This window comes from Streptopelia decaocto (genome assembly GCF_964273445.1).
Source record: "Streptopelia decaocto genome assembly, chromosome: 10".
NCBI classification, from domain to species: Eukaryota; Metazoa; Chordata; class Aves; order Columbiformes; family Columbidae; genus Streptopelia; species Streptopelia decaocto.
The window spans coordinates 21,338,195-21,365,342 of NC_138665.1; the positions used below are offsets into that span (position 1 = coordinate 21,338,195).

Below are 27,148 nucleotides of genomic sequence, written 5' to 3' on the forward strand. Positions count from 1 at the left end.
AATATAGACAGTTATGATCGGGTGTTAATAAGATCAACTCTTCCATGTAAGAAGAAATCTAATCTTATGCACTGAGGATGAGCGAACGTATTGGTGTTTTGAACTGGCACGTAAACATATCCGAAAACAGACATGGACGACTGTATTATCACTTAAAGTAGCTGATTAGGAAAGACCACATCACAAACAGGTTTAGTGACCTCAGGAGGACTAAACCAGCACAAAATCTGCAGCTCATTCCCACACGGCCACACGGCCCGTCCACTGTGCTGGCAGATGCCAACAGCTGCTGGACAAAGCACGTGCCCTCCACGTGCCTCAGGGAAACAGAGTGCAGGTTTGTATTGGCAGAGCATTCCGGCGGGGAAAAGGAATCGTTCTATCAGGAGGACTAAGGTCAGTGAAAATTAAAAGGACTAGACAAATCCTAGGAAAATTAGTATCTCCATAAACCACCCAACACTTCACACAGAAACTTCTGCTCCGTTTTCCACAGTAGAAAACATCAAAAAAACCCCACTAAACCCCTCTGAAAACAGCTTATCTTTATAATTGGAGAAGAAGGGAACAAACAGTTCTCTACATACAAATATTTAAATCCATGCAAGATGGAAAGTGTGAGTGCACAATAAACTTCATTTTATACCTAAATAAATTATAAATTAATCCATTAAGAATAAAGCAGGGTCTATAGCAATTATACTGCTACATTTTAAAACACATGCAGATGAGTTAACAGCAACATTTTTACATTGTTTAGTGCAAGAATGTATCTGCTTAATAAATAGACTAAAAGATCACCATGTAATGCTTCGAGGTGTACACACAGCATCTGTGCACGTAATAAACTGATTCCGAAAAGTTGTCCTTGTTTGTCTATAAACTACAAGTGCCCATTTTAAATAAAAAATATCCATAATTACTCATGGGCTACTTTCCTGTGACACATGGTGTCACAAACACTGTGGTGAAAATGTAACACTGAAGTTAATCTAGAGATTGTTATTGTTTTTATACACAGTTTTTATACAATCAAGAAAAAGAGATACAATTTGTATCAACAAACAAAAGGTCATTTCTGGTTATTTGAGGCATTGCTCTCAGCTGCTTATACCATGCAAGAGAAGAGAATAAGAATTAATTGCAAATTAAAATTATTAAATGCTGGTTAGTAAGAAATGTTTTTGAAAACCGGTCAAGAGTTAAATGTTTTCCTCAACTATTATAAATGTCTGAAGATTTATTTTTCCCATTAACAGAGATGATAACAAACTAATTAAAACTTATTTTTAAACACCAAGTGTAATTGACTCATTTTAAATACATAATGACATGGTCATTATATATGCTACCTGTACCAACACAGGGATGTTTATCGTGTGTGAAATGATATGGTTATCAAATCTCAATAAATTAACTATAGTTGCACCTGTAATTATGGTTTGCTGTTGGTTTGTTGTTTGTGGTTGTTCTTTTAAAATCACAGGAACGTATTCTGCACGTGATAAAGAGCCCACAAGATATTTAGAATCAAACCAACCATTGCAGTAACACAAGTGGAGGAAACGCTGTAACTGTGCTCCTCAGACAAACAGATAACCAGAAAGCAGCATGCAAGCCGTTATCAAAACACCAGAAACAACCCTGACTGCAGCCTCACGTTCCGTGTGTTTCACAGTAAGAAACATTTAGGCAGTGTCACACCTTCTCATGAAGAAACAAAGGCCATAAACCCGGCCTTCTCAGCTTTCATGAAAAAAACTACAGTAGAAGTCAACAAGTCCTAGCTCAAGACCTGTCGAGTTAGTAATGCTTTGAAATGTTGAAATATACAATGGATTCAAAAAAGGGCGTCCAGTCAGTGCAGCTTAAAAAACAATAAACGCCTCTTTTGGAGACATTTAGCTACAAAGGTTCCCACCCTGAGCAAGATACCAGTTGCGCAAACAATGCCACACAGAATTATCTCACCTGTTGAAACAGGAACTCTAAAAGCCTTCGGGAGGCAAATGCACACCTTTGGATCTGGAGAGCACGGGCCAGCTTTGACAAATCCAACTGTAGCGGCTCTTTTCAAGAAGCTGCCCCCCCCGGCCCCTTCTCAGCTGAGCTTGCACGGCCTCTTCAAACACCCTGCCCAGGGGCTGCGCTGACCCACGAGCTCCCACCTGAACTCCAGGGCCGCTGCTTCCAGGCGCGGGAGCCGACCTGCATACAACTGGCAATCTCAGCTGGTCTGCCCATCGGCCGCAGCTGCAGCCAGAGGCAGCTCTGGAGAGAGAAGCTACAGCTGAACTCCTTAGTTTACTGAAAGGCGCTCATGCCCTCACACTCAATGTTTTGGTCCTAATTTAATAAAGTATTTGGCTTCTGTTGGATTGAGCCAACATGCTGGACAATGTAACAGATAGTCAAACTCTTGGGGAACACTTTTGAAATTTAAGTACCAACAATACTGACATTCAAAAGCTGAAATCAGTCTTTCCTTTTACAAACTGAGTATTTTAATTTTTGTCAAGTTTACTTTTTCTCTGATATTTAACATGCCAGTAGGCCGTATCAAATGACAAAGCTGAAACCCTGGGTCATCTGGGCGTGTATAGAGCATACCTTTAAAGCCGATTAGGTACTTGTAAGCAAATTGAAAGTGTACACTAAACCATGCAGTATAATTGCTAACGATAATTTTGTAGTAACAGCTTTGAGACACGGAACATGACATTGTAGTTTTTAATGAGCTATCCATGCACCAAGGTATGCATTTCCTATAAAATACTACTAAAAATCCCTATATTTAAAATCTTAAAATTTACAATACAATCAACTCTTGTGTAGTGCCTCAGCATATGTATGCTTGCTACTGTGTACAGAATTTTATACTATCTTAGTAGAAAATATTTACAATAGATTTGCATCTTCCTTCTTCATATTAGTTTTCCTCCAGGTCCTGTACGCTGTATATTTCCATTTATCCAAAACAAGCTGTAATGCTTTAACGCCCTGTTCTTAACTTAGCAACAATCATAGCTGCCAGCTGTTGCGCATCTGTCATGTGGGGATTCTTTTCCATCACAGAAAGGACAATGCTCGGAGGGAAAATATTGCAGAGGTTCTTGTACGTCTGATACTGGTGCTCCGGAATGATATGGGGCTCCCGCGGCTCACCACATATCCCAATCCAGGGATTTCTCCAGAGCTGCTCCATCTTCTCAGGCATGCTTCTCACCATGACGGGTTCATAGCATGGCTGCATGAGGTTGTTACTCAGCGGATACGAGTGGTAGGTGTAGGAGTCTGATGCACACGGCAACGGGTCCCAACTCGCGTGCTGCTCCCGACAGAGCGGTGGCCGTCTCTGCCTCGTGGGGTTACTTTCATAGAGCCGTGAGTCAGAAATACTGTCCATTCTGGTCATGACCAAGGCACGGCTTGGTTGCGCAGCCGATGGATGAACATTTTGAGGCACAGCATATTCCCCTGGACAACTGGACCGTGCTCCAACAACTGGATGCTGGGCATGTAGGCCTAAGTGGGACACTGACTGTTTGCGAAGGGATTGCTTGGGTTCCTCAGCTCCGTAACTCTGAGCTCTATTTAAGGCTTCATGGTAACCATGGGAAAAAGGCTGAAGACGATTTTGCGATGGCAGTCTGTGGATCTTCACATTGTCTTCTGGACTGGCATCTGCTACACCCAGATACAAGTCATTGTAAGAGGAATAAGAATCATTACTTGTATGGCTTAAGCAATTGTCAGGACAGGGGCTTGAGTTTCTAGAATACATCCCCTGGTCCATATCAGCCCCGTAATAATCTGTGTTACGGATACTACTTATGCTCAAGTTGGAGAAATCACTGAGTAAGGAATAATAGCCGTGGTCCCCCAACGATTCGTATTTGGGATACTGGTCAGTATAGCTAACTGAGGTGCCATGACTATTGGTGACTAGTATAGGAGGATATTGCACACTGGACATGTGTTCCAGTGAGGATTTCTGATGCATGAACTGTGAGGAACCTGGCACCGGACTGCTTGCCGAACGAGTATTTAACGCACCAGCTGCATGGCTTTTTGGTGGAGGGAGCGTTGGCACACTCAGTGCGGTCACCAGAGACGGGACAGAGCTGGCCTCGGACTTGCGTGCTACTGACAACTTTTCCTCGGGCTCCACAGCTACTGATCTAATGCTCGGATCTGACTGACGTTTTGGGGCAATGCGTTTCACTTCAGAACTGATTTCTCCTTTGGAGCTGGACGGCCCTGTGCCACATTTGGCCAAGGCTCCCTCACTCATAGTTTTCACAGCAGATAATTTGGCACTTATTCGAAGCTCATCCGCTACTGACCTTTGAGGCTGGTTTGCCCGTTCTGGGTGGTAATATTTACATTTGTGCCCATAGGTGCACTTTTTACCTGCAAGAAAAGTGTTTTCAGGTTAAATAAACCAAAAAACCCAATCAATACCACCAGTTGCTATCTTTTTTCTTTATATCTTTTACCACTTCTCAATAGTAATATTTCTATATTAACCCCCCAAGGAATAATTATACATAGTGTCCACAGGCAGTCACAGACTCGCTGTCTGTATCCATGTATATCACTGCATCAAGGGCAAAGACACATTACTTCTGTTACAGCTGGCTCGTGATTTCAATATTGATGACATACTCAACACTATATAAATCAAACCAGCTCTAACACAGTTTGCATAGTTGTGAATCTTCTTCCTTTAATGCAAATCAGAAGAAAATAGCAAAAAAATGTGTTATCCACAAGGTATATCTGGTAATCCTTAATTTTCTGCTTTTTTTTTTTTTTTGTTAATTATTATGTGTATGAAGGGTATAAAATCTGATATAGTGCTCAGATGACATTAGGAAAATTGTGCTTTTTTTTTCAGTAATGACAAGATATTAATTAATTGCTTGCCTCACCTGCCTTTGAATACAATGAAGCAATCTGACTTAGGCACTTACCATAAGGACATGGTTGTTTCTTATGTTCAGGAATAACTGGCCTTTTCCTTAAGAAATTTTCAAGGCTTGGACCATGGCGTCCTAAAGGATCATCAGGAGGCATAAACCTAAGGGGAAAGAAACGAAATGTGAATCTCAGTTATTAGCGAGGACGCTGAACTAGCATATTCCCTTACTTTTGAAGCAAAAAAAACCCCCACGACATACTTGTCATTCACAAACGAATACATTAGCAGCCGTTCCTCTATGAACTTCTTCCATTCTGGCTTTTCATTTTGAAGATCCCGATAGTTGTCATTTGACACAATGATACCATCCGAGTCAAAAGCAAGTTTTACTATGAATCGATCATCATAGCACACTACTCTTCTTCCCTGAACTCTTCGAGATGGGGTGAAAACAAGGATTTTTTCTTTCTCCAATTTACGTAAGATTTCTTGATCTGTAAAATAATGTTAGTTGAGCAGCTTTTATAAAAGTTGTAAAAGAAAGAAATGCAATCTTTTAAATATGAAACTTCTTGCCCTCCTTTCTGAGAAAGTATTTTGCAATTATGTTGACATAGGGTCCACATTATCATTTTAAAAACACCCAGAATGCAGAGAGCCATTTTATTTCTGAGATTCAAAGTTCTGGGTAAATATTCAGTATTTAAGCTACGCCTCTGTAAACAAACACGTACCTCTACTCAGTCTTTCTGAACACGTCAAGAAGTTGGTTGTTGCGCTATTGTAACAGCCTTCTTGACAGCCTGGAGTGAAACCTGAGTGCTGTCTATTGCTCCAAACACATGCTGCCTCTTCAGTGTCCAGGACAATCCTGCTCACTGAGACCCCGGCCCGATACCGCTGACTTTACACGCACCCAGCAAGTAAGAATCAGTCCCTATGTGCTTAACAATGTTTGCTAATGGGAAAATGATGACTACTGCTTCGCAAAACTGTTGAAACGATCCTGTAATGTTACAAAACCCAGCACTGTTTACAGATGCAGATACGTAAGTGCTTGTTTCCAGTGAAACTGTTGTTTTCAAACAAACAGTTGAGTACAACATCACACTCACAGTATGTGGCACCCATCAGAAACATGACGCGGGTGCATCTTCATGCAATACTTTATTTTGTTTTCTTTTTAACCAAGGCGTCAAAGAAAATCTCGATCTGTTACCTGTAATCGGTGCATCAGGTCGAGACTGCTCCTTTCTCCATGCAGGTACAAACACAGTGATATCTTTATGTCCTTTTTCCAGAAACCAGTCAACAGCCAGCTGAATTCCCCGACAGGAAAATCCTTCTTTATTCCCATGGCTGAAAGTTTTAGAAATAGCAAGGACAAAAGTTACATTTGGTTTTGGTTTTTGTTGTCGTGGTGGTTCTGGTTTGGGTTTTGTTTTTTTGCTTTGTTTTTTCTTCTAAAGCTGCCATGGCCTAAGGGCATCAGGGAAACAAAGTCTGCAAAGACAGGCAAACCTGGTCATCAGACCAGCTTACATACCTGGAAGAACACAACTGTCCAGAGCTATTCAGCTATTGGATTACAGCAACACTGCTACTTAAAATTCTAGAAATAGTCAAATTTCACTCTCCCAAAAGCAAAAACAAATAAACAAAGTTTTTCTGCTTTTTCATGTTATTAGCTGAGTTAATGAAAAGTATCACTCACTCCAACAAATTGACCTTGCCTTAAAAAGTACCATACGAAAGTTATTAATAACAAAACCAAAATGAACTAACAATGCTGGCTGTCATGGGTGATATGGGCTTTTAAACATCTAGATTAAAAAAATGTGTTTCTCTAATACTAAATGCATTTTTATTAGGGCTTTTTCAAGGAAAAGAAAAAACTTTCAAAGATGTTCAAGCCCTGCCCCCATCAAAAAATTGTTTTTTGAAGCACACAGGAGTGAAACAGCACACAATTCAGATACAGGGCTTCAATTTTTACAATGGCCTAAGAACTACCTGCAAAAGAAAAAAATTCTTTAGGATTTTGATACAAATTAAGTAGAATCTTAATTATGAATCTCTAATTTAGTCTACCTCATGGGTGCACCTATCTTGATTTGCTAAACACAGAGTGAACTAAAGAATCAGGTTTTAAATCCTCTCAGGAAATAGTTTAGGAATGCCTGAATAATACATGAGTACCTACATAAGAGAAGATGACATTTAATTATAACCTCCTTAGTAGTTAGTCTTCACAGATAAGAGAGAGTCACAGATCTTTGCATTACGGCTGGATTTCATATTTAGATTCAAACCAACATTTTCTTTGTCTAAAAAAACAGAGTGCATATATTACTGCTACACCATATAATTGAATAATAAAAACTACAGGTTCTGGCTCTTTTCAGTCAATGTTGTTACAAGGTTGTTTGTTGCTGGAACAAAAGATTTGAGGGGAGAACTTGGTTTGAAAAGGGGGGTGGGGGGGGAAATGGAATAGGGATTATATATATAGGAGCAACAGCATAAATAAAAGCCTGGACTAAAGAGTCCATTAAAAAGATGTATTACCAAGTGTAAATACATTGCGTGACTTAAAAAGACTTTGCCAGAAATACTGATTTTTCTCATAAATGTTTAGTGACTCGTGCTTGTCAAGCGGTGTGACAGGGAGACCCACCTCATAGCCACATTGCTTCCGTCAATGACAATTGGCCTCAGGTTATCACTGTTGTCCACAACTTCATCTTCTAGTGACAGTTCAGGGCTCACTATTTCCTTTGGGCAAGGGCCTCGTGGCACCAGAGCACCAGTGGCACTGCTGGCACTGCTTTGTCCCTCTGATTCACTTTTGTTGCCAAGTCTCACAAGCTCTGCCAGAACATCATTGATGAGCGCATCTGCTCCCAATTTATTCAGTACAGCCTGGATCTGATCTCCTGCATACCCAAGCTTTAAAGCAAAATCCATTTTAGCTTGGTATTCCTTGTCCAAATTTGTTTTGCATTCATCTAGCTTCAAGTCTTGTGTGATACTGCTCTGTGAAAAGCTTGGGCGATCCAAACAAGGGGACCGACAGAGCGGCCGATGTGGTTTAGTGGGAACCTCCTTTTCTCTCCACGGAGTGTTGCTGCAGCTGCTCCTGAAGTACGGCTGCTCAGGTTCACTGTCTGAGCTCGTCCATTCCTCAGATTCAGCACTGCACTCCCCAGCATCTTGTTCCACGTTTCTGGCTTTTCTGGAGCGCCGCTTCTCCATTTTCAGCTTCCCTACCATAGACCAGGCCGTCATCACGTTCAGCTTCCAGCCAGAGCGCTCAGTTCTCTTTCATTTCCAAAGCCACGTGGAATGCATGCTCGATCACATTGTGTTGGCCAACTGAAAGTTTACATGAGGCTGAAGGTAATTTGCCTTGCTTACTGTGTTCTGGCATAAACAACACCAACATGAAGTTCCTTTAAAAAAAAAAAAAAAAAGAAAATTAGCTTTTGACAAATCCCGTGAGTACTCAACTACGACGACTTTGTTTACAAGTCAGCAGAGGTCCATAGTCATTCACATTTCTGTGTAAAAATTGATCATAAGAAAGCATGTAATTATGTTGCCTCTTTAATCACAAATTAAACTCTTTTTCCCTCCCCCAGTTACTGTACATACCAAAAAAATTACACTTCCCACACAATAAACTTACAGCTGGATTTAATGGAGTATCTCAATAATATTTAAAGATAATAAAACAGAAAAGGGTGATCCAGCACTTCCATCAGAAACTGCCTTTACAGCCATCTACTGCAGGAATAGCCTGTCTACATCAGGAACACCTGTGTGGAGTTCCAGTACACACAACATTTAACACAAACCATTTCAGACCCTTTTGGTAAGAGTTTACTATCAGAACTGACAGGTTTATTTCAAGCTGGCTGCTAGAGGCATAAAGGTCAATAAATGGATGCACAAAGGCTCTACACTTAATCACCTTGTGCTGTTCACTGGACCTACTGCACTGCAAATCCAAACAATCAAGGATGGATATTATTGCATTTTTTTCAAAAAGTCAGGACAGACGTTCAGAATTCTCATCCAGGACAGAAGAACAGTTGTTCGTAACATCTCCATTCTTTTTGCCAAGCTGTCATCATTTCTTTAACCATAATGTCACAAGAATGTTTTTGCCATTTGTTAAACTTATCATGCCTGGCTTTCCACTCCAGTAAATAATCCTAACACCTTTGCTAATGGAAATCTCATAAGAATGATCAGCCAATGGTCCTTGGCTCTCAGACCAGAGCAACTAAAAGCATTAACTCTGGGCTGGGCTGTTATCTCTTGTTCTCAAACTAAGTCCAAACAATAGCCATGCTAGCTACAAACAAGAAAAGTTTATAGCTCTATGAAGAAAATTAACTCATTTTCAGTCAAACCAGCACAAGGGCCAAATTTACATTCTCTTCTAAACACTTAAATATTAATTTAAACCACAAGCCAAATACATTCCTTCCTAGCTGGAAATTAAATTACCTAGATTAACTTGAAAAGACTATGATATTTTAATAATAATAATAATCATCATCATCATCATCTGGGTAACACTCTCACTAATTAAATTTATATTTTTCAATTTTTTTTTAAGTTTTGCTTTTATTTTTTCCCCTCTTTCTTAGCTGGAAAAGAATCCATTTTATCTGCATATAAACTGATTTCATCATTTTGTTGCATTGTTCCAATTCTGCATATATATTGCTAGTTTTCTGTTATATAACATCATATAAGCAATTTGTCTTAAATCTCATTTGACCTTCCCTGAAAGTAAAATCTTATTGTAACAAGAAGATAGTTTGATCATCGTTCAAAAGTTATTTAAAATACAAACAAAGCACATTCATCCTAAGCAGAGTTTCTCTCCCTGCCGCTGCCGTACTCACGAGGCAGCAGCTCCGCAGCCCCAGGCCGGGTCAGGTTTGCTGTGCTCTGGTCACAGCGGTGCGCCCGCGGCTCTCTTAGGAAAGCTCAGTCTATGGGAACTCCCACTTTGTGACTCATCTTGGAGGTTCTTTTCTTTTTTTCATTCATGTCAGCCTTTGGTTGAAAGCCACTAACTAGGGAAATTTTAGCTGCCTCATCCCTCTCTTGCATAGCAGTGGAAAATATTTGGTCTGTGATGTAATGATCACCATTATCTTTCAAATATTTTAGAAGGGAACTAAAAATACACTAAAAAAGAAATAAATCTCTAGTTGTTTTCAAACTATTTAAAAACTAAATCACAGGGTTTTATAACCATCTCTTCATATCCATCTAGGATCTTGTGAGGGAAGCACTAAAAGTCAAAGGTCCTATTTGTACCGTGTCATTTTTTCTACCAAAATATAACACAGAACAAAAGAAGAAAAATAAAAAGTAGACATTATAACTTATTTCTGGAAAAGTAAGGAGTTTTTCCCCATTTTCTTTAAACACCTGGCACACAAAGCCAGGACCTGCAGAGGCAACCTTTGCCAACTAGTTTTGGTAGCCTGTTTAGCACTAGCTGCCACGTTGACTGCGGACGGGGCAGGCAGGCTCCAGAGCCCACCCTGCAAGCTGCACACTTGTGCACAGAGTCCCTAGGAGAGAAAACAGCCTGCACCAAAGCCTCTCCACCCTTGGCCAGTCGCTCCATCTATGCAACTTCACTTTTCCCATGCATCCACAAACTTGGGACATTGTAGGATTTGTTCCCAAATGCATAAGGTTCTCAAACAATGAGGGTCATCTCATTGTTTGGTCAGGAGCACCAAAACAAACTAACAAATCCAACAACAACAAACATATTACAGCACAGGACCAAGTTTTCCCACTGACCATTGAGAGAAGGAGCCCGGGAAGGAGGACGTGTTGTGTTGCTCCTAAGACAGCAAATACAGTGGAATGAAGAACTATGCAAGAGAAAGAGCGGCAACTACCGCTACTTCAGCACAGCTGAGGCGCAGAATGACCTTACAACCCTTGAGGTTATAAGGAAGGTATGTATTGATTTACGACGTTGGACACACGGGGAATCATTTCACCTAATAGGTGTGCAAAATCACAGCAGCTGTGAGCTTGGTTAAATGCAGTAAAGTGTTACATATTCATGAAAGTTTTAGGAACGTCCATACATATTCATAACCTGTCCCCCGAGAAGGCAGTTCTTATTACGAGTTCCCGGAGACCATTTCCATAGTCTCCATCTCCGGCAGTGACCCCGGGTCGTCTACCTCTGTACACGGTCACCTTCGGTCCAGTGTGATGAGCTGGTTAGGTCTCAGACTGCTGACTTGCTTAAAACTGGCATATCTCCTGTCCTGTGCCCAAGTTGCTGTAATCTACTTCACCCAAGGATGCATCAAGGATGCACCCAAGGATTATTATTTTTGCAAGGCGTCAGTGAAGTCCTGTTTCTCGTACAATAAGTTACACAGAGCTAAGCAAGGCTGGGCAATAGTGATGTGGGTTAAAGGGTTAGCTCTTTAAGTGTCAAGTGTTAGTTCTTTAAGTGTTAATTAGTTGTCAATTCCCTGTATCACAGCGCCCTTCTTCGCACCCTCCAGATCAGAAATCAGACTTGTAACACCGCCGTTCAGCTACAAAAACAGCACTATGGTCTCTCCCTCACTTTTTCTCAGCCCCAAGCAGTCCAGTCTATACTGAGCTGCAATCTCACAGTCATCATTACAGATTTACTGCGTGTTCACTGATTGTGATCCAGACCTGTGACCCTGAGCAACTCTCAGCAGTGAGAAAAGGCAGAGCTACAGAAACCGATTACCACTTGCTGTCAGATTGCAGTCACGATTTTTAAATAAATACCCAGTCCTGTTCTGGAGCCCAGGCTGACTATAGTGAAGAGAGTATCTCTCTTCTGTCAGTGGGTATTGGGACCCAAGCAGCCTGTCAGTCACTGCCTCTGTCAATGTCAACCAGCACCACGGCTCTGAAAAGGCTCAGGTGCCCGCTCCTGGAAAGCTGAGGTCTCAGCTCTGTACCACCCATGTCTGAAACCGTATTTGCTCAGTTTACTTCTGACTTCCAGTTCAGTACCTCTACTTGCTGTCATTACCTCTACACCCACACTATGACAAGCATTCGGTATATTAGTCCTTTGTAGTGGACCACATGGTTCTCCTTCAAATTAAGGAGTCGTCTGTTATGTAGGCATATCAGGGAAATGAGTTTTCTGTATGTTCAGAGCATGTAAGCTCAGTGACTTGAATTCACCACCTATCTCAACCATACAACAGTCGAACTCAAGAAACTGCTGATTAAAAAACTGTAAGTAGGAACTTAGGAAGTTCCTTTAAAAGAAGCTTGATGCTGCCAGGAAATAAAGAACAAATGAGATACTGACCAGGTTCTGTCTTGCCACCTCAAACACAAGAAGAGCCCAGGGAAGAGTTGTAGCCGCTGCTCTTTACACCTTCTCATGGGAAATGTGAAATAGTGTTAAGCAGATACAAAATCAACATTTTATCTTGACATTAAGCCAAGTCCAAGTCCTCCATTTTTTACCGATTTTAAAAATTCTAATCCATTTTTGAGCAAGTTTTGGATTTTTTCATTAAGCTTTTCATAAGTAGCTTGTCTTGCTTCCCCTGACTACCTCTCCAACTAAAATAAGGTTCTTGCTTCACTGTTTAGATCTGTTGCCATTGAAGCATAACCTAATAAAGAATTTAAAAACACATTTAAGTTGCTAGCATTGTTTCCTGCTTCCCATACTGCTTATAGATTAAGTATCGCTTGCCAAATATATGTCATAAAGTGCACCAAACAACTCTGGTTTCTGTTGAGGAAACCCTGAGCAGCTGCACAGCTCCAGTTCCAGCCAGGCCGAGCACATACTCCCAGGTTACACACCCCAGTACACACACACCCCCAGGGCCACCTGCACAAACACAATGGGACTGGGGGCCTCAACTCCTTGCCCTCTCTGGCTGATAAAGATGAAGGTCTGTTAGTATAATATGCATAATTTGTATAAACATAGTTTAAAAGAAAGTGTGTGCAAAAATATAAACTTTTTTTTTTTTTTAAACAAAAAGGTCATTCGGTAGTTGCATTTTCCACATCTGTATGAAAACAACCCCTGGCTATTAATCTTCCTCCTGCTTCCCACTTTAAGCAACGAAGTTCATAATTTCTTTCATACATGTAAAAACAACAATATCAGTGCCACATCTTCAGGACAACTTCCAGTCAGCAGCAACATCTGTATGCAATTAACTCACTGGCATTTAGGCTAAAAAAACCCTCAAAGCTGCAGTAGTATAGTTTGCTTGTTTGTTTTTCCACATTGCACTTACCAAAATTCCAACTTGTCATCTTGCAAAGTACTGACAATAATTAAGAATTTCTTTTCTTTCTCATTTACACTACCTGGCAGTGGTAGTACAGCTGTACCTATGGACCTCAATCGGTTCCTATTCTATTCTAACTCTGTAGTCCCTAACTAAACAAAAATACAATCGAGAATTATGACGACTGGCTACAGATTAATTCAACAAGTGGTAACTGGAATATCAGAAGGACTACAGGAAACACTTAAGTACTGTCTCAGTTCACTGTCCAGACACCTTTAGAGGGTACTTTGTGAGGACACTAAGGGAGTTTATGGAGAGGTTTTAAAGGGACAAGTGAACAGTAATGATGTGTTTAATATGCACATGTAGAATAAAATGACAGCCTTCGGGCAAAGTCTTTGGAAGGAATATCTTAGTTGAGCTCTATTTCTGGAAGCAACAGGTGGTCCATCGAGAATTCTCTGTTATCTCATTGCCTTTGTGCTGCCTTTGTCCTTACGTGCGCAAGAAAAGTTGTGGAAAAAGCGCTAATAATTTGTTTACAGAGCTATCCTTGCAGATAATTTTCCACTTTTTTGTTTTGTTATAGCTTATACTGTACAGTTTTTAAAGCTGGTATAGATGCATTAAGGAGTTATCACACAGGGTAAATTTAAAAAAAATCCACTTACAAGCAAAAAGAGAACAAACATTTAAAAACATAAATCATTTGAGTCACACTTGATTTTGCTGATAACTACAAAATTGAGAAATGAGTCAGTGTGCCTCAAAATCTTCCCAAAGCTAGAATAAAAGCTCATCTCACAAATCATAAACAATAATATTGTATTGATGAAAATTTAGTGTTTGGTTAGTACGAGTTATGTTATATCCAAAGACAGGAGAATATGAACATATATCTAAGGAGAGAAAAGAAAGCTATTACCAGCTTTTGATTTAAATATAACTCAGAAATACATATACTGCAGCTTTAAAATTTTAATTCTCACCATGTTCACTGCTAAGAAACCAAGTTTTCTTAGTAAACACCTCTTTCAACACAGTCACGACTGACTAGTAGAATTGATAACGTGATTCAGAGAAAAGGGTGAGGCAAAATTATGTATATTTTGTTCATAAAGGACTAAACTGAAAGCATCTATTTAACTTTGTGGGTATTAAAATAGAAGGAAAATGTCTGCTCAGTAATAAAGCACTCTAATATTAACGAAAAACACTTGGAAGTTATTTAAAAATCACTATTCGAATGACAATGACTATAAAAGAGCTGGTGCTAGAAATACTCTATTCAAAGCCTGTTCATTTCAGCAGGACCAAGACAATCAGAGCAGACAGAGTGAAAGGTCGGACCAAGCCACTTCTTTGGTCCCTTCTGACACGGTCTCTCCACCATCCACGTGTGTCTGAGCTGTGCCCTTCAAAGGGGCAGTTACAGGATGCAGACATCTGTTGGGAGGAACAACCTTTAAATGAAAAGTATTTTATTAATTAACTCCTTTCATCAACTTTTAAGCAGCTTTACATGTTTTCTGTCATTACAGATACTAAACTGGAAAACCAAACACACACCCAACCCAAGTATTTTCTCAAATGTCTCTCCCACCTGGATAATAAATACAGATTATAATGATTTTATAGTATTTATTTTAAGAAGAGGAAGGATTGTTTGTTTTCCCTTGTACATTTTTGAGACACATGCAGTTAATAAGGGTTTTTAATAACACTCAAGGAAAAAAAACCTAACTGAATACTGACACCTGAAATGGTGATGTCTAGGGGAGCTCCATATGCACAGTGAGGAATAAATATTTCAAAATTCTCCTTCTGTATTTCTTAAACTGTGAAATAGACATCTTCACAACAATTAAAAACCTGGCATGTTTTCTATGAAGAAAATTAAGCTATTCCCTCCATGGCTTCAGCATTAATTTCAATGTTTTAGCATGTCTCTTGCCTCTCTATTTCACTAACTTACCATCAGCATTCAGGACAAGCCGTCTTTACAGAGAAGGCTGTTCCAAACAACAGCCCAGCCTTTGATTACTGTGGCTATTTCTGTATCACCAGAACCCAACTGAAGAACAGAGACACATACCCAGACCTATGTCCACGCAGCCAGCCCAGGCACCAAAAGCAACCAAATCCCAACAACATGGACTGCAACACAAAGTGCACAAACTCACCAGGATCCCAGGTCACCTGTTCTACAACAAATGAAGTAACGAGTTAAACCCCTTCTCTCATCTTCACAACTAAACAACAGGTAGGGCTGGTATACTACATACCTACTACAGCTGCGCCTCATGAGTACAGCATAAACAGCGTGTAAGCTGACTAACACCACAGCTGACAACTTCCACATACTGATTACAGTAAATTAGGAGTCTAAAACGATGGAAACAATATGAGTAGAGACAAAGAGAAGTCTTTCCAAAAACGATTCAGTGTTAAGAGACACCATATCCATTGAGCCCTTCAACACTGCAGTGTGCTACAGCACAGACCAGTGGTGACTCTCAGGACACAGAGTGCACTTTAGTGATTTTTAACACTTCCAGCACATGACTAATTGCCATTTTAAAGACATGACAATTTGGGCCTGCAGCACACATGCACACACACCAAACCAAACCAAACCGCATGGCACAAGTCTTCGGGAACATGAGCAGTATTTATCAGGCAGCAGTTAGAGGACACAGACAACAAGCAGCTCAAGATGCACAGATGGCCCTGGGCTTTGATTAGCCCTTGATTAGCGCATTTCTACAGCGCTCACGAAAAAAGTGACACAACCCAACATTGGTGTTTTCACGGCACCAAAGACACAACTTTCTTGTATCGTTATTTCAGGAGCAGTACAGATATTACACATTACTGCTTGCTGCTTTGAATATTTTCTGACATAGTCAACTACTTTATCTATTGAGAAAAAAACACTTAAAGCTGACAAAGTATATGAGTCACAAATAAAAATGGTAGTTTTCCCTCATTCTAATTACACACTTAGGTGGTACACATCTGCTGGGACAGATTCACAACCGAAAAAAGCAGAATACATTCTAAAATTAACACGTGGGTATTTCAGAATGGATTAAAAAAAATTGAAGAGTTGGGCTGGCATTATGTACAATTCTCTTTTGTCCTTAATAAAAAGGGTTGGTGATCTGTAGCATTTTGCCTGTGTGTTTATATACCTCGAACTACTAGATTTCCATATTTATCATTATTTTGAACAGAGCTAACAGGAATTTATTACAGTTTACACATGCATACCATAATAATACATAAGTTGTAATTCAGCAGGAATTAATCACTTTTACCCATTTATTTTTTTTAACCTTAGAATTACTTTCAGCATGTAACGAATCTGTCAGCTTTGCATATTTAATTTTCATTTACTATGTCAACTGTTGCAAGATGGTAGGAAAACAGGATAAAATAGGCTTTGTAGAAAATTTTCCTATTTACGTTTGCCATTTTGAGATTAAAGTGACTCCAAAATGGTGATGCTTTTGCAAAAATACAGTATGCATAATTTGTAGTCATAGTGTCCAGTGCACCTCTCAGTGATGTCAACAAGATCCTATGACCAAGCACTCTGAATTTATCTAAGACATGGAATAAAGAATTCTACTCTATTGTTCCTTTTAAAACTGTATTTTACAGAGTTTTATTAAACTGTCCTAAGAGATTTTTTACTTAGCAAACAAGACTCATCAAATCATTGACACGTGTATAGCATATAGATTCTGATAGAGCTTCCATAAAAAGTCCAAAATACATACGAGACACTCAGTGAAGGAAAGCAAGTGTATCAAAGCAGCTGCTTTTGATGCAAACATCTGGCATTAACATCACTTACAGCACTTTCCTCACTGAGGAGTGAGGAATCTTCCTTATTTAAAAGGAGTACTCTTATTTTAAGATACTTAAAATGAACATGTGTTCAAATACTTTTTAATCTAACAAAATCAACTCATTTCTCCATTCTAGAAGAGGTGGTCTAAATGAATGACCTGAGCACAGATCTGCAGCTCATTTATACATTCAAGGCATATAATCAGTATTCCCAGAGCACGCACCAAGTTAAAATCCCACTTTTAACAGAAGCGTTAAAATGGCAGATCAGAGTTTTTAGTCCCTTGATAATTAGAGCCGTAAGAATGACAGCATTTTGATTCAGTTTAATGGATTTTTTTCTTACCTTACTATGCAAAGTCAGTCTCAACATGTTAATGGTGAGTTTCAACACTGTCATTCTGATGAACAGAAATCTTAAAGTTACACAAATCAAAGGCCTAATATTGTACAGTCTTTTATCAAGCCACACTCAGAACACCACCAATAAAAATATTTTACTTACTTCTACTCATTAGAACCTCTCTAAAATAAAACACCGGTGTACTTTAAGCCCAAAGTAAAGCACTACAGGTAACACCAGTAGTGAACACCTCGTCCCTAAAATTAATATTGAAACCACAACTAAAAAAGAGCCTGCTGGCTATGGTTAGTAATAATTTTTATTTAGAAACGTCCTCCTTTCTGAGTCACTTCAGATGCACTATTTTAAAAGAAAAGCGAATTTGCCTTTTCTGTTTCTACATCTGTCTGTCTCCCTCCCTCAAGCACCTCTGGAGTAGGACAGTGAGGGATGTGACCGCACAGGTCTGCTATAGCGGCCAGGAGGAAGGGAACTCACCAGTAATCATCATTATCACCCAACCCCAAAGGGGATATTTTGTCTTAACGAATGCTAAGGCAACACTTGTGGTGGTGGAAGAGGTTCAGCTGTGCAGACAGGACTGAATTCGAGGAAACCACACACTAGAATGTATAGAACTAGAAATGAATTTAGAAATATCACTAAGCTTTACCTTGCTGACGTTCTATATCTTCTTGTACCTACATGTGTCCCGTCAACACACAACAGTGATGCAAAAAAACCCAACCATGTACATACACACATAAACATACAATGGCTACCCTTAAAACCCAAAGACACTTAACTGAATTACTTGTTTAAATAAAGAATGTATACATTTGAATCAAAACTGTCAGATAATTAAGAGTTTTTCTTTTTATGGCACATCTCGTGAATAAATTGTTCACCTCAGAACTATAAAACTATATCTTAAGACATGCTATTCTGCTTAGATCTGCACTTCCAAGTATGTTTCCTAAATCTGAAATGTATGAAATACAATACTACAGATCATGGCATTGGGAAGCCTGGATCTGTAAAGGTGGTCATGGTATTCTTACCTCCAGACAAATTATCTGTGTTACCATGAGTATATTGTAACAAATCGACAAAAATGGACAATCCACAGGAAACAGAAAAAACCCACAACGCATTAACAGATGTAAAGAAATTTTAAAATACCAGCATTATTACTCAAACGTCTTTTTCACTTATAATGCCTAGAAAAAAAATAGCCTTTTATAATAAACTTACAAAAATCGTAAGCTTATATATACAAAAATATATATTGGTCCAGCCATGTACACATGGCTCTTCAAAGCACCTTATGTCTACCAGATTCCGTGATCAAAACAGGGCAGCATTCTCAGGGATGTGTCTGAGGTCTAGGTAGCATTGCAGCCATTTATATATATATATTTTTTTTACATTAGGAGATAGACAAATCAATATATCAAACTAACTTCCAACGTGGCAACACCTGAAAACTTCTTCTCAGTTTATAAATTACATTTCTTCACCTTCCCAAGGCCAGCTCCCATAACTGAACTGACCTGCTGCCCTCTTTATTTCCAAAAGCTATTTCCAAAAGTGATGTAAGCACTAACAGAGTACAAGTGACAGAAGCATTTGTCTTATTTCTGTTACTCACAGATCTATAGTAGAAGTGTTTTACAAAACGACACTTCAGTTGCAAACCATAAAGTCACTAGGAAAGTCAAAACCAGTAGCTGTTTACAATGGAATAATTTGCATTGGAAAAGGCATAAAGATCAAAGCACAGAAAGCCAGAACTCGCCCCACAGCAGTTCACAGTAAGAATTTACTTTCTTACTAGTTCATTTGCATATCAACTATCACAGGTGCCCTTAACACCTCTTGTTTCCATTTTTTCTGAAGAGTTTGGATGTCCCTAGATTTTTTTTTTTCAATACATCTTCAAGAGGCCATTTAAATGAAAGTGTCTTAGGAAGCTTTACAGATTGCTCCTATTAAAACTCACTACACATTCGATCGTTTTAGAAGACAAACAGATCACAGGTCCAGAAAATGTCAACAGCCACAGGATCAATATATGGAAAATATATGACAGTGAAGAAGATGACATATTCTGGCAGCAGTTAAATTGTTCTAAATTTGAGGGTGACCTTGACTTTGTCACTAACCCATTTTTCAGCAAGAAGCAAAGACAATTTTATAAGTGACATTAGCTACACTTGTGAAAGACACCTTTCAGTTCTACATACCACAGTCCATTTTTAACATCCAGCAAGCACAAGATGTATCTCATCAAAAAAAGATACCTCCTATACAAGAATGACTTGACAGACACATCCATTTGAATAAACACACCAAGCGTAAGAAATAGGATTGATCCGGAATGCTGTACACTCTTAACAACTGATATGCATAATGGAAGTTCATAAATGACCAGTATCTTAATTTAATTTCTATTCCTACTTCCCATTTATGACAATACGTGCTAATCACTGAAACACACTGCAAGATTAAAAAACAAAAAAGGTATCACATGCATCTCAATAAACTCATATTAACTTAGATCTGCCTTTATCAACCTAAGCAGACATAATACTGTTTGCTAACTTGTGAAGAAAATATCCAGCTCTTGTGACATATCATCTCCAAACGATTAAGTGGCAACTAGAAAAGGAGACAGCTATGAAAAATAACACTTTAGAATGAACCACCTAGAAAAAGTATCTAAAACGTTATGTATACCGCAGCAGGTGACCAGTTCCTTATTCCCATTTGCACTACAAAGCAAAATAGAAGGATGTGAGCAGGGATATCAGGTACCCTCCAAAAACGTAATTCCCTAATTTCACACCTTCTTTCGTTAATGCAAGTTTCTTGCTGCCCTTCTTGTGTGCTGACACGGAACACCTCCCTGCACACCGCGCTAACGCAGCCTTTGCAACCCCTTCTTAGCACTCGAATCACTAACTGCAACCAGCCGAATTTCCTGATGGCACCCAGGCCGCTCCGGCCGCCCGGCCCCGCGCAGGCCCCGCGCCCCGGCAGTGCCCAGGCGGAGCCACGGCGAGCGGCCTCACCTCCTCCCGCCCCGGCCCGTGCGCGCAGGCCAAGCGGGGCACCCCGGCCGGGAGGCGGCGGAGCGGGCGGCCCGCGGGGCCCGGGCGGCAGCAAGGCCGCGGCTGCCGGGCCTGGAGAGCGCCCGGCGGGCCGGCAGGGGGCGTCCGACCGGCCTCCACCGGCGCGCAGCTCTCGCCGCGGGCCCGGGCGGCCAGGGCTCCGCCACCCCCGGCCACCCCGCGCGCTCCCTCTCCGCCCCCTCCCCCAGCCGGGGCCTCACCCGCTGCTGTCGCTGCAGACACCGCCCGCGGCTCCCTGCGGGCTCTGGCGGCGGAGAGGCGACGGACGGCGGGGCTCGGCGCGGCCGCGGCGGGGGCCCCACTCCGGCCGCTCCCGCCGCATGGAGGGGGAAGGGCAGGCCGGAGCGAGGGGAGCGGAGGAGGATGGGGGCGGTGGAGCAAAGCCAGGGCGGGCCGCGAGGGGAAGGTGCGGAGCGGGGCTCAGCGCTGCCGAGAGCCCGGGGGCCGGCGCTGCCGCCGCCTCATCGCTGCCCGCGCCCCAGCCGGGCCGGCGCCGCTGCCGGGCGCCGTCGCCTAGCAACCGCGCCGGGCCCGCCGCTGCAGGCGCCGGCTCCTCGCGCCGGCCCGCGCGCTCCCGCAGGCAGCGCACGCGCCAGCCGGCCCCCTCGCGCCCGGCGCGGGGGCGGGGCCGGCATGTTCCCCTTGCCCCGCCCGCCGGGGGCGGGGCAGCGGCGCGCGGGGCGTGCGCACGTGCGCGGCCGCCTGTCGCTCGGGGCACGCGCGAGAGCTGCGGCGCGCGGCGCTGGGGCGCGTGTGCACGTGCGAGCGCTGTCGGTGCGTCTGTCCGCTCGTGACCGGCGTGCTGGCGGTTGACGGCACCGGAAGACACGTCACAGGGTGCGCGGGGCGCTCGAGGTCCGAGGCAGAACGGGAGGGGAAGGGCGCCTCCCTTTGCACTGGCCCTGCGCTCGTCCAGCCCCCGCGAAGTGAGGCGGCTCGGGAGGGCAGACGGGTGGCAGTGTCAGTGAAAACACCGCGCCTGCCCAGCTTTGCAGACCGCAGGATGTCACGGTGTCAGGCAAGGCGGCAATACACGGTGGCAGACGCTCCCTGTTATCCCCTTTATCTCCCGCCACCCTTTCCTTTAGATCGGAAAGATGATAAGAAAGGTAAGGGGAAAGGAAGAGAGACTTAGACTTCAAGTTGGAGAGTTTTAAAGGGTTTTACTAGTGCTACTAATAAATAGAGAATATATACAAACCCAATCTCAAGTGCTCGATGTGCAGTTGGCGTCGCTCAGCAGCACAGCTGGGGGTGCGGGGCTGGCGGCTCCAGGTGCAGCTCAGGCCCCGGCAGTCACGGGCCGGACTGCACAGCAAACGGAACCTGGGTGCAGGATACGGGGCCTGAGGCCTGTGGATCACAGACAGACAGACAGACGGGGGCCTCTCCGGATGCCGGCCATGGTCAAAGAGAGCTCAACCCTCGTGATCACGCTCTTATGTAGGGGTATGATGATTATGGGATGGAATACTTCCGTTGGTCAGTTCTAGTCCCCTGTTCCATCCACCCCTCCTCAAACACGCCCCTCTCACAAGGGAATGTGGCAAAACTTACCAGTCTTTCTTAGCTACCATAGTAATAAATCTAAACACGAGCTTCTTCAGCATTCCACTGGTCTCTTATCAGCACCGAGTGCAGCATCCGAGGAAAAATATGCAGGCTAAAACTTAGAAAAGTACAGCCACCTATAAGAACTTAGCTGAAAGAAAAATCACTAACAGAGAACCGGTCTTGTTTTTAACAAAACCAGGACACAGGAATGGAAGATGAAATAAAGGACATGACTAAATTCAGATGTATTTAGGCCCAGCTTTGGAATGGGCTGAGACTGACATACGCAGGCACATAAACCTTTAGCTTGCTAGGATGCTAATTGTGTGCTCTTAGACACAGTGTGTATAGAATTATTGTATTGATTAACAAAAATTGCAGATACTTTAGGCTTTGCATAAATTTGACATTTGAAGACCAGATGCTCTTAAGATGTCAGTGCTAGCAGTTTAGCGTTGCTGATGACTACCCTCAGCTTCCCAAAGCTTCCTGAAACCAATTTAAAATATGAAGTGGGCCAGTACAATTTGGGTGACCCAGTTGTAAGAAAAAAGTCTTGCAAATGTGACTTGAGTACATCTTGAAGCCTCAAAAACCCAGTGGGATATAGAAATAATCCATTTCGATTTTAAAAACTCAGGAATTTATATCAAATTTCACGACTTAGGATGCACCATTTTGCATCACCCATTTTATGATGTTTAGATTTGACAACATGGTTACCTATTCTACTCGTAGTGACCTGTACCTCATCCAGCAATACGTTAGCCAAAATTCAGTCCTGTCGTATGTTTATTGGAGGCTTTCCTCCATTAGTCTTTATTCTCTAACATTGCCTTAAATGATACTTGTTTCATAAAACATGTTGCATATTTTTTTTATAACAGGCCAGTTCAGTTGGAAGTGACCTACAGTGATTATCGAGTCCAACTGCCCGACTACTTCAGGGCTGACCAAAAGTTAAAGCATCAAGGTAATAAGGGCATTGTCCAAATGCCTCTGAAACACCGGCAGCCACTGGTCACGGGCCGCCTCCCCAGGAACCCTGTTCAGTGTCTGACCACCCTCTGGGTAAATCAGCACTTCCCCACGTCAAATCCAACCTGCACGAGGCAGCTCTGAGCCTTGCCCAGGTCCTGACCCGGATCCAGGAGCAGAGTTCAGCGCGTCCCTCTCCACGTCCCCTCCTCTGGGAGCCTCAGGGAGTGACGGGGTCGCCCCTTGGCCTCCTCTGCCCAGCACAGACGCCCCCGCGCCCCCGGCCGCTCCCCTGACGCCCGCAGCCCCTCGCGGTGCGTTCCAACACCTCCACTCGCAGAACAGCGGGGCCATGGCTATTTCAGAGTCAATCCTTACAGATTTCAGTCTGCCCTCAATGTCTCCACATTTCCCCTGCCAGCTGAGCGACCTTACGAAATACAAAATGTCTGAGTTTTATCATATACAAGAAAGAAATTATACAGGTTGACTGCTTTAACTCACAGATATTTGCCGGTAAAGATGTATCAGATGCTCTGAAGAAAAAAACACAAAAGTTTACAAAGTATACACTATTTTGTATTTATAACATAATTTATAACAAATATGTAAATTTTGTTATATAATCTGTCATACTGACTCATTTTAAATAAACTCTGATGATACTAATATTTTAGGGCGCTCTTTATAACGTGTGTCAAGTTTTCTGTAAAGAATAGTAAAGAAATGTCCAAATTAAACACCAGTATACTTTTGTTAGGATCATCTCTTTTGTATCCAGATTTTTTTAAACAAAAATAGTGAAGGAATTGAAGAGAATATATATTAAGGTGTTATATCTAACATATACTGAGAAAAGAAATTAAAATGTTCATCATTACATCCAGTCTTGCAGAATTAATTGCAAGATTAATTAATCAGGGTGATTACCCAGAGGGAAAAAAAATTTTCTTGCAGTTGGAAATGTTGTGTGCGGGGTTTGCTGTCGATGACAAGGCTGCATGGGCTGGCGCTAGACAGTGAAATGGGAGCAGCTCATTTTTCATGCAACAAAATTCAATCCTGTGCTCGATGATGGCTGCTTATGATGGCCAGTGCTCTCATCTTTTTTTCTTCATTCTCTCTTCTTATTTCTTGCCTTATATTTAAGTAATTTATTTGGAACAGGAACCACAAGCTTTTGTCCTTGGATTTCTATACTGCTAGTTATGAAGGGATCCTGCTCCACAGCTTAAGACTGTAGACACTAACATGAAGTTCATGACAGGGAAGACCTCACTGTTCAGAGACACCACCTACCCACAACTCACATGGTCTCTGAGCTGACACCTCTGCTCTCAAGAACCAAATACCAATTTACTAATAAAGTGTAAAAAAAAGTAATAAAAATATCCACTGTTAATCCTTCAGAGAATGTGGCTTGCTTCACATCCTGAATCAACCCAGGTGCTCCAGCGGCTGGTCAAAAGAAATCCATCAAGGGATTTATCTTTATTGTGGTTAAGATAAGAGAGTGAAAGGCAGGACATACAAAAATAAATTCAGCTATTTTCCCTAACTATGGCTATTTAGGAACCTCAGTTTGGAGCTGTTTACTCCAGCTATTAGGAAGTTCCCTGCCTCAGACTGAGGACAAACCTCAGTCACAGCAGCTCAGCTCCGAACCCTGTTTTGTTTTCTGGGTTTTTATTTTTTTGAACGGCAGCACCCTCATCTAGCTTCAGTTTACAACTTCCCTAAAGAAAACAAGCCAAACCAAAACAAACAAAAAACCCCACATACCACAGGGAGAAAATCTGCAAGGGTAATTCCCCTCGAGTCCTTTTTACTGCACAAATCTTCTGTGTGAAATGCCAGGGACTGTGGCATGTGAAGAGTTTCCAAGGTCAATTTTTAGCTCAGAACCAGCTAGTTTACCTAGACTATGTGAGTTCAGCTACCAAGTATTACAGTAATACATGGCATTAGTTTCTGAGATTTATATTGGCTTAATAATTTAATGCAAATTTATATTGCTTTACAGGTGTTTACAAAAATGGGGTTCCTGCTTCAAGGCAGCACAAGGGAAGACTGTGGAGAATAGGAAGAGCAGTAAAAGCACTTAGAGAAAACAGACTGACACAGAGAACAAGGTAATAGTAAAGAGGAGGTTGGAGAACACAGGTAAACCAAAGGGAAACAAACAAACAAAACCCACCTTGTTTATCTGTGCTTAATGAAAACTAATAATTTTTGCCATTAAAACACCCAATTTTAAAAATAAATGCTGTCTAATACTGGAGTCTGCATTCATTCCAAATTCTCATTTGCTTCACTAGAAATTAAAAGCATTCAAAAATATGACTAAAGCTGTTATTATCAGGGAAAAATGAGCAGAAAGCTGCAGTGCTCTGGTTCTGTTGTCGTCGAGTGCTGAGGAGTCTTTGTGACTGACTTGAGTTCCTGGATCATTTGTTTCCACTGGTGAGTGAAAGCAGCACTGGGGAGTTTCAGCTTCTCATGCTGCCTGGAACAGAGTCTGATCTGCATTACATTACATTGGTCATGCACTGCCATTTGTGTAGGGAAAAGAAAATCAAATCCCACAGGTTAATATTTGCTGCTTCCATTAAAAAAAGTTTGCTTAAGCATCATCATTACTGGCCTGGTATCAGAATTCAGGAATTTAAGTATTTTCTTCATTCTTGACAAGAACTCAGGAGAAGGCAGAGGGACTGTTGGCCTGTCACATTCCCTTCTACGGGGCTAAACCTCTTTTGTTACACAGAACATTTTGCATTTTTCTTCTTGGCTTTCATTTTTTGTGTCTGGTTTATCAGTAGGTTTTCTGTATTTGTTTCAGGCTATGCATGTCATTTACAAAGGCAGCAAGTGACTGAAGTTTTAGTTTTAGCTCAGCTGAGTGCACAAGAGAAGACTCTGTGATTTCTCATCATGGCACTTAATAAATGGGAAAGTTCTGGATAATATTAGATATAAATGCATCAGCAACTGAATGAGAACGCACCTCAGTTTTTTCAAAATAAATGAGCAAGAACAGAAATATTTACAGATAAGTAGGACTAACCCCTTTGAAGCCTTGGATAGCTAAAAATTCCAAATTAGCTTTTTTTTCGGATCTGTTTGCTTGCCTTCCTCCCAGCTGCCGCTCCAGCCTCAAGCCCCATCCCTTCTCCGGATGAACCTTCCTTGTTGCCTCCCCTTTTTCATTCTCAGTGACTCCTGGTGAGTGTCCTCCTCTGCCAGGACACGTTAGTTCATTTTTCAGCCCTCTCAAGAGTTCAGTCTCTGACTTGAGAACCTAACGCAGACACTTAAATCCGTGCTCTTGTGTGACAACTCATCCAGGCCCTTGGCCCCTGGTCCTGTCAAGAGATCACTACAGAAACAGGAGCAGGTCGTTGTAGTGGCAACTGATGTGCCACATTTGTGAGGGTCACTCAACCCCTATCTCAAAGCAAGGGTCTGCAGTAACCGGATTAGTATGGAGACGCCTTTATCTAAGTCGTTTGTAAAAGCAGTAAGGGTATTCCTACACCTCCCAGATGGCTTTTCATAGTGAAGCACACTCTAGTCAGACATTTTACTGAAATCTGTCCTAAAATTTCTGTATTGCTCATGAAATATATTACTTTTTAGACTTCTCTCTCAGCTGACCTAGTGTATTATTTACTATGATGGCTCTTCTAACACCTTTTTCACACTGAAAGACTATTACAAGCTACATTTATGCCATGCTGTTTGCTCAGCACTAGAGCCAGAGCCCAACACCCCCATGGCTCATGCTGTCTGCTCATTACCTCACCCAAGTTCACCAGCTTTCCAGGCACACATGTTCATGCACAAGGGCCACCGCTTGCCCTTTAGCCTGCAACTGGAGATGCAACTGGCTTAAGACATAACTGGCTCATTTCTGTGACCATAAGCCCTAACTCAAGCAGATCTACTACATCATGTAAATATGGCCACACTGTCTTGCATTCAGCTGTCTTTCATGTTCCCAAAACTCCTATCATTTTTTGTTGCTCTCCTCTGCATTCTG

General features: G+C 41.8%; 1 protein-coding gene across 3 annotated transcripts; it reads right to left on the reverse strand.

The window, feature by feature from the left end:
* Nucleotides 1-2,716: 2,716 nt before the first annotated feature.
* Nucleotides 2,717-21,137, reverse strand: ZC3H12B (zinc finger CCCH-type containing 12B). 3 transcript variants are annotated; one of them, XM_082061573.1, is made up of 8 exons: nucleotides 17,444-17,519; nucleotides 15,525-15,624; nucleotides 15,335-15,438; nucleotides 7,602-8,376; nucleotides 6,144-6,283; nucleotides 5,184-5,418; nucleotides 4,977-5,083; nucleotides 2,717-4,413 (listed from the first exon to the last, which is right to left on the reverse strand). In XM_082061573.1, exons 4-8 carry the CDS (start codon nucleotides 8,210-8,212, stop codon nucleotides 2,993-2,995), a joined length of 2,514 nt encoding a protein of 837 aa, XP_081917699.1. In that variant the 5' UTR covers nucleotides 8,213-8,376; nucleotides 15,335-15,438; nucleotides 15,525-15,624; nucleotides 17,444-17,519; the 3' UTR covers nucleotides 2,717-2,992. The 3 variants fall into 3 exon arrangements, with proteins under 3 accessions (XP_081917699.1, XP_081917700.1, XP_081917701.1); XM_082061574.1 differs by lacking the exons at nucleotides 15,335-15,438; nucleotides 15,525-15,624; nucleotides 17,444-17,519 and adding an exon at nucleotides 20,775-21,137; XM_082061575.1 differs by lacking the exons at nucleotides 15,335-15,438; nucleotides 15,525-15,624; nucleotides 17,444-17,519 and adding an exon at nucleotides 20,515-20,622.
* Nucleotides 21,138-27,148: the final 6,011 nt, after the last annotated feature.

Excerpts from the sequence above, each read along its gene's own strand:
- ZC3H12B (XM_082061574.1), bottom strand. The coding sequence starts at position 8,212 with ATGACGGCCTGGTCTATGGTAGGGAAGCTGAAAATGGAGAAGCGGCGC. Across the intron at positions 5,419-6,143 it reads ACCTGATGCACCGATTACAG|ATCAAGAAATCTTACGTAAA; the intron begins GTAACAGATCGA and ends ATTATTTTACAG. Across the intron at positions 4,414-4,976 it reads GAAACAACCATGTCCTTATG|GTAAAAAGTGCACCTATGGG; the intron begins GTAAGTGCCTAA and ends CTTTTCTTGCAG.